General features: G+C 44.9%; 1 protein-coding gene across 4 annotated transcripts in view; it reads left to right on the forward strand.

Annotated features, from left to right (window-relative positions):
* REV3L (REV3 like, DNA directed polymerase zeta catalytic subunit) overlaps window positions 1–14,180 on the forward strand; it is a 696,072-nt gene that overhangs the window by 184,363 nt on the left and 497,529 nt on the right. For all 4 annotated transcript variants that reach the window (XM_033939819.1, XM_033939820.1, XM_033939822.1 and 1 more), the window contains one exon: window positions 4,321–4,414. In XM_033939819.1, the coding sequence (XP_033795710.1) occupies window positions 4,321–4,414 (94 nt within the window). The remainder of the gene's footprint in view (window positions 1–4,320; window positions 4,415–14,180) is intronic.

Here is a 14,180-nt window from a genome sequence, read left to right on the forward strand (position 1 = left end):
CTGTTTGACGCGCTGGGGGTGGGCGGAGCTATCTCTCGCCTACCCCTCGCTGCCTGCGACCTCCTAAAAGCTGTTCCCTGCTTTAAAGTTGTTTAAAGAATCGCCTCTACTTGCCACTTCTTGCAGCTCCGGTGACCACTGCTGCCTCCTTCACCGGCTGGCTTTCTTTCTCCGCGGCTCTCCCTTTTAATGGGGGAGCCGAGTCGTGCTGTTTATGATGCGCTGGGGATGGGCGGAGCTATCTCTCGCCTACCCCTCGCTGCCTGCGACCTCCTAAAAGCTTTTCCCTGTTTTAAAGTTGTTTAAAGAATTGCCTCTACTTGCCACTTCTTGCAGCTCCGGTGACCACTGCTGCCTCCTCCAGCCCCTTAACCATTTAATCGCTCTTCTCTGGACCCTTTTGAGTAGTACCGTGACCTTCTTCATGTACGGCGACCAGTGCTAGGTGCAGTATTCCAGATGGGGGCGTACCATGGCCTGGTACAGCAGCATGATAACCTTCTCCGATATGTTCGTGATCTCTTTCTTAATCATTCCTAGCATTCTGTTTGCCCTTTCGCCGCCGTGCATTGCGTGGACGGCTTCATCAACTTGTCTACCAGTACTCCCAAGTCTCTTTCCTGGGGGTCTCTCCAAGTACTGCCCCGGACATCCTGTATTCGTGTATAAGATATTTGTTACCGACATGCATCCCCTTACACTTATCCATGTTGAACCTCATTTGCCATGTTGCGGCCCATTTGTCGAGCGTGTTTATGTCACATTGCAGATCTTCGCAATCCTCTTCCGTCTTCACTACTCTGAATAAATTTCATATAGTCTGCAAATTTAACCACCTCATTCGTCATGCCAGTTTCCAGATCGTTTATAAATATGTTGAAGAGCACGGGCCCAAGCACCGAACCCTGCGGCACTCCACTGGTGATGCTTTTCCAGTCCGAGTATTGTCCATTTACTCCCACTCTCTGTTGCAAAATTTTTTTTGATGCTTTGTGTGACTTGCCGGGCACAGACCTTTTAGATGGGAGGCTTTACTTGGATAGTTTGGATTTGCCTAGAATCTTCATTCAGGATCGAACATGTTGGAGCATTCTATTACTGCTGAGGAGGTGGAATGGGCGATACGTGCATGCCCATTGGGTAAAGCACCGGGGCTGTACGGGTATGGCAGAGAATTTTATAAGTTGCTTGTTGGGGAGATTGCTCTGGTTTTAGCAGAGATCTTTAATTTAAATGTGGCTAAGGGTTTCCTCCCTTGGTATTTAAATCAGGCTCAGATTATTGTTCTTCCAAAGCCGGAACGGGACCCTACTCTTCCGGAATCCTATAGACCCATATCTTTGTTGAATTTCGAGACAAAACTGATGGCTAAGGTCATTGCCAATCGTTTGTCCTGGGTGTTGCCGTCTTTGGTGTCTGACCAGCAGGTGGGCTTTATGCGCGATCGCCCGGTAAGAACCTTCGGCGCATTCTGTTGGCGTTGGAAAAGGCTGCTGTGGACGGAACCCTCTCCTTACTCATCAGTTTTGATGCCGATAAGGTTTTTGATTGGGTGAGGTGGGGGTTCCTCTGTGCTGTACTTCGTGCATATGCGTATGCCCTTTTTCTTTAATGCTATACAGGTGCTGTATTGTAATCCGGTGGCGCGCATCTCGGTGAATGGGAATCTCTCGACCCCCCCCCCCTCCTTTGCGATTCGTCAGGGCACTCGACAGGGCTGTCCTCTCTCGCCGCTGCTGTTCGCACTGTCTTTGGATCCTTTGATTTGCGAGCTCCAGTCTAATGTGGACATTCGTGGTCTGCAGTTAGGAGCTACTCACTTTAAGGTTGTGGCATTTGCTGACGACCTCTTGGTCTTTTTGACTACTCCACATCGATCCTTGCCTACTCTTTTGGAAAGCATTCGGGAATATGGGGAATTTTCTGGTTTTGTTCTGAACCTGAAAAAATCGGAGGCGCTGGCCTCTTCAGAGGCCCTCCGGGGATCCTGGGGGGAGGGGGCTTTCCCTTGAAATGGGCTGGGTCCTTTTTTCGTTACTTAGGGATCCATTTGTCCATGAATGTTCGTCATTTTTACCGTTTGAATGTGGACCATCTACTTTCCACTACTGCTTCTGTCTTGGCTACTTGGCTTGAGTTGCCGCTTTCCCTGAGGGGAGAGTTCACCTCTTTCGGATGGTTTTGTTCCCAAAGCGGCTTTATGTTCTCCAGATGCTTCCCTTGTGTCTTTTGCAGAAAGATATAAGAGCCTTATACTCTTTGTTATCTCAGTTTTGTTGGGGAGGCAAGAAACCTAAATTACGGTGGCAGTTGCTGTTGGGCTCCTGGGATAAGGGAAGCTTCGGGGTGCCAAATATTGCTTTATGTAATCAAGCTTATCTTTTAAGACATATTCGGGACTGGGTCTTGGGTACTGGTCTGTATGCTGACACCTCTTTGGAACGTGATTATTTTTATCCTGTTCACCTCCTCTCTTTGCTTCATGCTCGGTTGTCGTCGGTCCCATTTTCCAGTAAAGGTAGCGTGCTGTTTTGACCGCTTTGGGTAGTGTGGGTAGTTGCTTTCGCTGAGGCGTCAGGATCCTCATGTTAGTGTTTTATTGCCTTTGACGTGGAATCTCCTTTCCCCTGGGGTTGGTCCCTTCAGTTTTTGGTAGGTGGCAGGCTGGGGGCGTTGAGTGTCTTTTCCATGTTTTGCAGGATGATGGGAGGCTTATGTCTTGTGATGAGTTGCTGCAGCATGGCGTTCCTCTTCCTGGTCTTGCCTATGCTCATTGTCAATTGCTCCATTATCTGGGGTCTTTGCCTGGGGGCTCTCTATCTTTGGATTTTGGGATCCGCTTTCGTACCTTTTTGGAGGGGGATGTGGATGCGGGATCCAAAGTTTCTTTTTCCCTTTTCCTTAAACAGCTTGGTCCCTCCTGGGATTTTTTTTTTATATTGGAGGCTTGGTGGCGGGATTTGGGAGGGGTCCTGGGGTGGATCTTTTGCTCAGAGCTCTTAAACGTATCCCAGTTTTGGTACATAATGCTGAGCTTCGGGAATGCCACTTTAGAATACTATTACTAGCATATACTTTTCAAAGTCAAGCCTTCCACCTGGGCTGTGTGGACACCCAATTTTGTATCACTGAGGTGAATTCTTATATTCATGGCCTTTGGCTTGTGAGGGTGTACAGGGTTTTTGGGGGGGCTTTGGCCTCTTTTTTTGCGGGGACTGCTGCATGTCCCTGTCCCTCTCTCTCTCTCAGCGCTTCATATGATGTTTGCCCACTTTTCCATGTTTTCTGTATTCACTTCTGCTGAAAAATTGTTCCTGAGTAAATGCTATATTCTGGGGGAAAAAAGTATTTTTAATTACTGGTTGGCTGATGTACCTCCCTCCTTTGAGTATTGGAGAAATAAACTGCATGAACTGATGGGATGGGAGGCCCGGTTGTCTTCCTCCTCTCGTCGCAGAAGTAGAGACTTCGTCAATATTTGGTCTCCTTACTTGGATATTTTATCTCCGAGGAGTCATAGTCACATCCTGAATGGACTTCAGTTGTTTCCACATCCACCTGTCTGAATTTGGTTTTATTTTGTGCTGTTCATTTTGGGACGTGGGGGTGATTCAATGGGGGGGACTGGGGGAGGGGGGGGTTCTTCTTGTGGCCTTGGAGGACATAAGATTCCAGTCCTCTTTGGTGGGTATTTCTACTTGTAAAACAGTGTTTTGTTGCGTGCCATATTGCCCTTGTTGTAATTTTTTCTTGTTAAGAAAAACAGATTTCATGTAATAAACTGAGCGATGTGGTGGTGGGGGTTCTATGGTTTGGGGTGAAGAGAGATTTGGAGAAAGTATCAGGAGGGAGGAAGAAGTGAAGGAGAGGGGAGCACTGGGAGGAATATGAAGGCAAGACCTTCTCAGTAGGACTTCCTTGGTAGTCATAAGATAAGTTCTAGATATGGGAGAAGTTTCCTAGAGCTAGACTTATGAAGCAGTGCTGGGGCTGGAATGCGCTGGAGATAAATTTACCAGGAGGGTCTCTGTGATTATACCAGAGGAAGGCATCAGGGTTAAAGTATGGGTAAAAATAAAGCTGCTCGAATGAAGTATCTGAGGTAGCAAAAGAACTTTTAAGCACCTGGTCATGTGATTAGCAACAATCAAGCCCTGAGCTCAGAGGGGTGACAATCCAATTCTGATTTGGGCTGCTTAGAGGGAAAAGTAGAAGCCCTTGCAGTTCCTACAGAGACAAGCATAATGCATTAATGTACAGCAGAACCAGTATTTAGTGCAGCAGACGCCTAACTATCTTTCTCATTTTCTCTCTTTCTAGATGTAGTATGTGAAACTCAAGGTACTAAAAATCAGTTTCTCCAGAATTCATTTGCCTGTACCTTTTTTCGATGGGAAGAGGATGAAATACCAAGGTTTGTGTGGTATGCAGTTGTAAAGGGGCTTGATTAATCTGAATATGTATATTTCCTCTTTCTGCCCTACTAAGGCCCTCTTTTATGAAGCCACATTAGACTTTTCTGTTGCCAGCCATGGTGGTATTAGCTCCGACACTCTTAGCGGCTTCATAAAAGAGGGGGTAATTAATTTTTTTATTTTGTAGTATTTGTGTGTATTTTGGTTTTATCTAACCAAGTTCTCTGATATTTTTAACTTTGTACTGGTTACTGGATTCCAAAAACTGGCTATAGGAAACTATTTACAATTGATTGCTGATAAATCTGATTCTGCTAGGCATCAGAGAAATAAGGCCATGAGATGCTAGAGAAGGATAATATCATGGTAAACTTGGATTTGCAGCCTACCTTCGTATTCCTTCTGGCATCCTCCAAACTGACTCTCAGGTGTACCATTAAAACATTTGGGTCTTTGCTAGTTAGGGCACAAAGTGGTGAACTGGATTGGAAACTGGAATGGTTATTGGACAGAAAACAGAGGGTAGGGTTAAATGGACATTTTTTTCAGTGGAGGAGGATGAATAGTGTCTAATCTAATCTTCCATTTGTGTGTCGCTCATACCTACACAGGCTCCAGGTGACTTATACAGGGAGGGGTTAGATGAGGGCAGGGAGGAGTATGGGTCTAGAAAGGAGGGAGAGGAGAGAAGCATGGAGGTTCTGTAGTCAAAGGGAAGAGTTTTACAGTGGAGTGCCACAGGGATGTGTACTGGGACCAGTGCTATTCTATTTAACATATTTATAAATTATTTATTTATTTTATTATTTATATACCACTTACAGTATATCCTAAGTGGTTTACATTCAGGTACTTTATCATATTTCCCTATCTGTCCTGGTGGGCACAAACTCTATCTAGTGTACCTGGGGCAATGACTTGCCCAGGGTCACAAGGAACAGTGAGGGATTTGAACCCAGAGCCTTAGGGTGCTGAGGCTATAGCTCTAACCCCTGCACCACACACCGAAAATTGGAATAGCAAGTGAGGTGATTAAGTATGCAGATAACATTAAACTATTCAAAGTTGTGAAAAATTGCAGGAAGAGCATAGGATATTGGAAGACTAGATATCCAAATGGCAGATGAAATTTAATAATAATAATAACTTTATTTTTGTATACCGCATTACCATGGAAGTTCTATGCGGTTAACAGAAGAAGAGACTGTACATTACAGCGAAGTTACACTTTTTTTTTTTGCATAGTTACATTTACATTTTCGGCGACGCTACATTTGCGGTGAAGTTATTTTACAGGTCGGTTACTATTGCAGAGAAGTTACATATGTTGTAAGTTGCATATATATAGCGGAGTTCATACAGTAGTGTTACATACAGCGGTGATATATACTGCGGAGTTCGATAAAGCCGAGCAGAGGCATTAAGTAAGGGAGGTAACGAAGAAGGGGTGATTAGTTGGATAGGGTGATCCATTTTGTTAAGCCATTTGGTGGCTGACAGGATTGGAGGAGTCGAGAGTCTGAGGTAAGTCAAGGTCCGAGGAGGAGGCAAGGAAGAGGGGGGGAGAAGTTAGAGGAATTTATCAAAAAGGTAGTTTTTGATTGCCTTCCTGAACATTTGGTAGGGGGGGGGGAATTGGAGATGAGTGCTGTGAGGCATTTGTTCCATTTGCCCGCTTGGAATGCAAGGGATCTGTCGAGAAATTTCTTGTAGAGGCAGCCTTTCAGGGAAGGAAAGGAGAACAGGTAGGTGTTTCGTGTACGAGAGGGGCCAGCGATTTCAAGGTGCTCGGATAGGTAGATTGGAGAAGAGCCTGCTAGGGTTTTGAAGCAGAGGCAGGCGAATTTGAAGATGATCCTTGCCTCCACCGGCAGCCAGTGGAGTTTAGCATAATAGGGGCTAACGTGGTCATATTTTTTGAGGCCGAAGATGAGGCGGACAGCAGCATTTTGAACTATTCTTAAACGTTTGATGGTGTATTTATAGGATCCCAGGTATATGATGTTACAATAGTCCAGTATACTTAAGATTAGTGACTGGACCAGAAGACGGAAGGAGAGATGGTCGAAGTAGCGTTTAATGGTGCGAAGTTTCCAGAGGGAGTAGAAACATTTTTTGACCTGGGCACTGGTATGATCTTCGAAGGTCAAGCATCTGTCTAGGAGGACTCCAAGGATTTTTATGGTGGGGTTGATAGGATAGTCTAGGCCGTTCAATTTCAGGGAGGTGTTTGTAAGTTTATGGTTAGGACTTGCCTGGAAAATTTTGGTTTTTTCGGTGTTCAGTTTTAATTTGAATTGTGAGGTCCATAGTTCTAGTTTGGTGAGGACGGAGGAGGTGAGTTGTTCCGTCTGTTGTGTGAATGAAGTAAGGGGAATGATAATGGTGATGTCATCTGCGTATATGAATGATTTTAGGTTTTTTTTTTTAAATTTAAATTTTTATTATTTTCAATTTAAATTTCAAGTATTACACTTGTACAGAAAGCAAGAATAGAATAGATATCAATTACAATACTAATATAAATCCTAAATTAACAAATATACTATTTATGCTCAAGTCCTCAAATTAAGATCCAAGAATTAAAGAAAATTGGCGAAATTATAAGGAAAAATAGTAATAATATTAAAAAAAACTGAGAGCTATAGCAATGAGATGAGGTCATAATATCCAAGTTATAGGGCTCAAAGATTATTAACATTCAGACGAGACATTGCCACGAAATTTGTCAGTTGTGATGGTTCAAAAAACACATATTTAAAGGTACGGTAATACACAATACATTTACACGGGTGTCTCAAGTAAAAAGTTGCCCCCAAAGATAAAACCCCAGATTTCAAAAGAAGAAATTCACGGCGGCGCCTTTACGTCTCCCGTGCCAAGTCTGGGAACATTTGTATTTTATAACCAAGAAAGCTTTTTTGTCTATTTTTAAAGTAAAGTTTTAACAACCATGTTTTATCAATTGGCAAAGCTAAAGTAATGATCATAGTGGCTGGTGATGCTAAATCCTTCTCAGATGTTTCTAAAATCTGTGAAATGTTTAAGGATTCTTGATCTGAAGATTTTATTTTTTGTTGTTGATTTTGTTCTTTATCAGGCAAATAATAAACCTGTGAAAATGGTGGTAATGATTCTTCAGGTATCTCCAAATTTTCCACTAGATATCTCTTAAGCATATCTCTAGGTGTTACTAACTCAAGTCTTGGAAAGTTAATTAACCTTAAATTATTACTACGTGAGTTGTTCTCAAGCATTTCAATCTTCTTCCTTAGGTTAATATTGTCCTTAACTAAAGTCTCTTGCATTTGTTTCGATGTTACAATTTCTTTTTCTATTTTTTGAATAGTTGAGTTAGAAGTATTCATTTCTTCTCTTAAATTCTTCAGTTCTTTATCGTGTTCCTTAATTTTCCCTTCAATTTGTTGAAATGTAGGAGTAATATTTTTAACAAAACCAGCCATTAAGTCCCAAATAGAGTCTAAAGTCACTTCTGCAGGTTTAATCAGTACAATTGGAGTTTGTGTAAATGTGAAGTGCTCACCGTCCTGAAGTCCTTCGGGGGGTGTCTTCTGTCCTTCCCCCTCATGTTGAGATGGTGTTCCCCCAGATATCTCCATGGGGGCCCTGGAAAGGTGGGCCCCAACCTCCAAACTCTCCAGTGAATCCTTTCTTGCCTCTGGGGAGGAGAAAACCACTGAATCCGGGGTTTCCCTGCCCCTGGGAGAGCTGGTTGTCTGAGGCTGCGGGGGCGGTGCCCTAACGTCGGGGCTTAGTGTAGTATCGGGCCCAGGAGTGTCCACAACGGGTTCGCCTCCCTGTGTCCTAGCAGGCCGCCATCCGACGTCGCTGTGACCTCCTGCATGCGCCGCAGAAGATCCTGTATGCTTCCGAGACCCGGGGCTCCAGGACGCCGCGAGGCAGAAGCGGCACTCCGGCCCCGACTCTTCGGCATCGCGGTAAGTAGATACCGCTAGAAATGTTTCCGACGAACGCGATTCTGGGACAAGCAGCTCAGCGCGTCATGCTCTCAAATCGCCATCTTGGATCTAATGATTTTAGGTTTAAGTCAGCAAGTGTCCGTGCCAGGGGGGCCAAGTAAATGTTAAAAAGGGAGGGGGATAGAGGGGAACCTTGTGGGACTCCGCAGGGGTTGCGCCAGTGATGGGAGAAGGTTCCATTGCTGTGGACCTGGTAAGTACGGTTAGTTAGGAAGCTTGAGAACCAGTTTAGTACTTGGCCGGTGATGCAGGATATTGTGGTCGACCAGATCGAAGGCGCTGCTTAAGTCGAATTGGAGTACTAGGGCGCTTTTGCCCAGTGAGAATAGGTGGAGGAGGTAGTTGGTCAGAGCAGCTAGGACAGTTTCTGTGCTGTGGTTTGTGCGGAAGCCGGATTGGGAGTCGTGAAGGATGTGGAACTTTTCTAAGTAGTTCATGAGGTCGTGGTTAATAAGGCCTTCCATGAGTTTTTGGAAGAGTGGGATGTTGGCGATGGGTCTGTAGTTGGCGGTGGAGGAGATAGGTTCCTTGTTGTTTTTGAGGCGGGGGGAGACAAGAATGTGGCCAAGTTCAGTCGGGAAGTGACCTGTGGAAAGGCATAGTGAGACCCAATTGAAGAGGTCGGCTTTGAATGAGGGGGGAGCAGATTTCATGATAGTGGGTGGGCAGTTGTCTAATAGGCAGTTGGAATTAGCGTATTTTGAGAAGAGATTGAGAAAGAGGTTCCAGTCTGGGCTTTCGAAGGAGCTCCAGGTCATGTCTGTAACTGAACCTATTGTGTCTGTTGCAGGAAGGTTGAATATTGGCTCAGAACTGGGTGCTATAAGAGCCAATTTTAAGGTGTGAATTTTGTTGGCAAAATGGTCTGCTGGGGTTGTAGCAGGGGGTGGGAGGTCAGAGCAGGAGCGTTTGTGTGAATCTATGTCTAGGAGGGAGTTGACTATTCTAAAGAGCGCTTTACTATTTAGAGTAGGGGAATTGATTAGTTGGGAGTAATGTTTACTGCGTTTTTCGTTGATCAATCTTTTGTATTTGTTGACTTTCAGTCGCCAGTTGAGTCTATCGTTGTCAGTCCCTGATTTACGCCATGTTCTTTCAAGTTTCCTTACTTCGCGTTTTATGGCTAAGAGATCCGCGTCAAATCAGTTGTTTGAGGGCCGAGGGGTTTTCTTGTGAAGTCTGGACAAATGCAAAGTGATGCACATTAGGAAGAATAATTCAAATCATAGTTACCAGATGCTAGGGTCTACTTTAGGAGTCAGCACCAAAAAAGTTTCAAGTTTAATAAAAATTTGATGAATCACCTATATTAGATTCTAGGCGATATACAAAAATAAAAAAGGGGGCATTATAAATTTAGAATACTAAACAAAGACAAATAATAAAGACAAAGACAGAGAAACAAGGAAACAAAAGGGAGAGGGCTGAACTACAAGATAGTCAAGAAAAGAGTAGGTGTCATTGTAGTCAGTACACTGAAACTTTCTGCCCGATGTGCAGTGGTAGCCAATAAAGCGAACAGGATGCTAGGAATTATTAGGAAAAGGATAGTAAATAAGACCAAGAATATTATGCTTCTGTTTTGCTCCATGGTACGACCTCACCTTGAATATTAAGTTCAGTCCTGGTTGCCGTAAATCAAAGATAAAGTGGAATTAGAAAAGGTTCAAAGAGCAACCAAATGATAAAGGGGTTGGACTTCCTCATATGAGGAAAAGCTAAAGAAGTTAGGTCTCTTACAGCTTGAAAAGAGATGGCTGAGGGGAGATATGATCGAGGTCTACAAAATTGTGAATGGTGTAGAAAAGTGAACCGATATTTCAGTCTTTCAAAAAGTACAAAGGCGGAGCTTAAACAAGATGGTGGCTGGTAGCTCGTATTGAGACGCCACGGACTTGCTGGGGAGTCTTTTTTTCTTACCGTTTTTATGGTAAAATGGAAATCTAAACCCCGGGCTTTCCCGGAGGAATCTTCGGTGTCAGCGGGCCCGATGGACGCCTTCATCGAGCAGGGTGCTCAAACAAATGCTCCAGAGCTTTCCTCGGCAGCGAGAAGCATGCAAACTGAAGCATCAACACTCTCTCTCGAAGCTACATCTCTGTCTCCGGAGGAGCGGAGTCCTCTGAGTCGCCCTGGGGTGTTAGAGGAGAAGCTGGTGGAGAAAACGTCCTGGAGTGTTTTCTTTCCTGACCGACAGAGTGCGGTAATCGACTCTGTGAGGGGGGGCAGAGAAGCCAATGCAACCATCGGAGCACTTGGAGGAATTGGAGCAGAGGATCCCCGAAGATTTCCTTAAGTTGAATACTGGGTCAATGATTGGCTGAGTGGAATACTTCAGAGGGTGGTGGTCAATGGCACCCTCTCTAAGACATCGGAGGTGACTAGCGGAGTACCGCAGGGCTCGGTCCTGGGACCATCCCTTTTCAACATATTCATAAGTGACTTGACCCGGGGGCTTCAGGGTAAAGTAGCACTGTTCGCCGATGATGCCAAACTGTGTAACATAGTAAGTGAAAGCAACCTCAAGGACAGTATGACGCAGGATCTGATCACGTTGGAAAACTGGTCCTCGACATGGCAGCTGGGCTTCAACACTAAAAAATGTAAAATCATGCATCTCGGCAGCGGAAATCCATACAGAACATACTCCTTGAATGGAGAAATGCTAGCTAGGACTTCAGAGGAACGGGACTTAGGGGTAATCATCAGTGCAGACATGAAGGTTGCCAAACAAGTAGAGAAGGCCTCATCTAAGGCAAGGCAAATGATGGGATGTTTCAATAGAAGCTTCGTCAGCCGCAAACCTGAAGTCATAATGCCACTCTACAGAACCATGGTGAGACCTCATCTGGAATACTGTGTGCAATTCTGGAGGCCACATTACCGGAAAGATGTGCTTCGAGCTGAGTCGGTCCAGCGGATGGCCACTAGGATGGTCGCCGGACTCAAGGGTCTCTCATACGAAGAAAGACTGGGCAAACTGCAGCTTTATACACTAGAGGAGCGCAGGGAAAGGGGTGACATGATTGAGATGTTTAAGTACGTCACAGGTCGTGTCGAGGTGGAAAACGATATATTCTTTCCCAAGGGACCCTCGGTCACAAGGGGGCACCCGTTCAAACTCAGAGGAGGGAAATTTAGTGGTGACACCAGGAAGTATTTCTTTACAGAAAGGGTGATAGATCACTGGAATAAACTTTCTGCCGTCATCTTTCTATGTTTCTATGTTTCTACTGCTCTTGAGGTTACAGGTACTTTTCCGGAAGAAACCAGAAGAAGCTCTGTGGAATGACGATGTTCCTTAAATGGACTTTATTTGAAAAATGTCAAAGTTCCAAAGATACAATAAATCATCCACATAAAAGTAAAATAATCCACATGAAAACCTTAAAGGACCTAGTTCACTAGGGACGCAGGAGCCAACACGGTCTGCGTTTCAACAGAGTCTTCTTCAGGGGTCCCTGAGGATTCTATAATGGTGAATACGTGGAGATGCTAATATGTGGTGAACTTGCAAGTAAGATGCTGCTTGCATCCAAAGTGAATAGGGGTCAATCTTCTTTGGTTTTTTACAGGTACTTTTCCACCAGAGGTCTTGGATTTGAGTTTGCACCCATGCAAAGACCCAGGGTCTTTAATATGGAAACACTTTGGGATGCAATATCTAACTTACAACTCTCTTTGGGGACTCAAATGCAGCAACTTACAGCACGTTATACTACGGTTGTTTCAGAAAATTTGGCAGCATAAAGAAATTAAATCCAATCTCAGGCTTACTGTGTCTCCATGGGTGTTGGCAGAGTGTCAGCTCCTAAACAGCTTTCCTGCACCTCCATGGCTTCTCCTTCTGTTTGTATTCCAGTATCCCAGATGAGAGGTAACTCGTCTGCCTCAAGCATATGACAGTCTGAGAGAGACTGCCTCTTCTCAGCTTCCATTCTCCCGTCTGCTTCTCTCCTGTGTGCCCCCTTCCTGTTCTCAGAAGCCTCGTTATATCCTGTAGATAACCACTCCCCCTCTGAGCAGGTGGGGGAAAGGTTTTCCACACACCGGCTTGCTTCCTACTATTACAGGCAGGTTTCTCCCTAGTCCTAATTTTAACAGGCTGTTCAAACTGAATAAGCTTTCTGACAGTGGCAGGACTGCATGGAGTGGAGCTTTTTCTCTTAATCTTATCCTGCCCTGTCTCTTCTACCTCCATGTCAGAATCAGAGCAGAAGTCAGCTTCATCAATCCATTGGCAGGTCACCTGATCAGCCCTCCTGCATCTAGGTGCACTGTGAATACTCCTGATCACAGGGGCAAAACCTGGTGCGGATTCAGGTTTGTTTTGGCCAAAACCCGAAACGGACCTGGGTTTGTCACATTGTACAATTTGCTATTGACTCGGACAGGGAATGGATACTTAAGCTGTTTTTTAAATATAAAGATATGATTAAGACAATGGGATGTTAGCCGTACTTTGAGGGCGATGCCTTGGGTGACCCCCTGTGCTTGGTTGTGGGAAACTTATTACAGGGTGATCTTACGTGCTTTTTACACTCGTACACAGTTGTATTACAGTGGTAGTCTACCAACACCATTGTGTAATAAATGTGGGATGGGGACACACTTTGGGGCATGCCTTTTGGTTTTGCCCCATTAACCAGCGCTTCTGGTGACGTATCATCTCCTATATGTCCGGGTTGCTTAGTAGAGCTTTGCGCTGTACCCCGGCCCATATTTTATTGGATTTGCCTGAGGCGTATGGCCATTTGCATAGGGGGCACAGGGCTCTCTGTAGAAAGATGAGCTTACTGGCCCGGAAATGTATTCTCAAATCCTGGACGGTCCAGGACCCTCCGGCGTTTTGGCACTGGAGGAACCAGTTGCATCAGTTAGCTACCTGGGAGGTGAGAAGACAGTGATCTTGAATGTATGGGAGCCATATCTGCAATCTTTACATCCAAAGGGACGCAGTGAGATTTTGTGTTGGGTGTCCTGAATTAGGCGCTTAATAGTGAGTAAGAGGATGTGGGGCGGAGAGTACCGATGGGGGGGTTGGGGAGGGGGGAGGGGGGTTCCTATGGTTCAGGCACTGGGGATGAGTGAGAGGTGGGAAGTGGAGTGGTACCTTCGGGGCTCATAAGAGTCCAGGGTCCCGGAGAGCCTTTCTGCCGACTCTGGCCTTGTTAGCCATGAGTCGTTTTGAGGGGAGTGGGTTATTCTTATACCCTTTCCCCATATTTCCTTGAATTGTGTTGGATATGATGCATCACTGTTTGTATTCTGAATCATTGTGTTTGTTGTACAGTTTGCACTATTGTTTGCATCAATAAAAATTGTTTGAACCTTAATTGGTTTTCAAACTTCCTTCGCTCTTGCTCCTACACTGTCAACTCTAATGGCACCATATCCACTCCTTGGTCTCCTTCTTGCGGTGTCCCTCAGGTATCACCCCTTTCCCCTATCCTTTTTAATATCTATATGTCCTCATTGAAGCTCTTCCAGCTTTCCCCCCTTGAAACAATCTACACATACATCCTTGTCCTTGAAACAGACCAGAACCTCACCAACTTCCACGATAACATAACATCCTGCATAATGAGACTCCACTCCTGGTCCCTCTCGGTACAGATGAAACTAAATGAATCAAAAACAAAATTACTCTGGCTCGGCCCAAAGTTAGAACACCTGCCCATCCTCTTCGCACTGCCCTCAGGCACTGCCTTACACCTTGAGTTCTCAAGCAAGGTCCTTGGCATCATTATCGATTCCTCTCTTT

This window comes from Geotrypetes seraphini, chromosome 3 (assembly GCF_902459505.1).
Source record: "Geotrypetes seraphini chromosome 3, aGeoSer1.1, whole genome shotgun sequence".
In the NCBI taxonomy this organism is placed as follows: domain Eukaryota; kingdom Metazoa; phylum Chordata; class Amphibia; order Gymnophiona; family Dermophiidae; genus Geotrypetes; species Geotrypetes seraphini.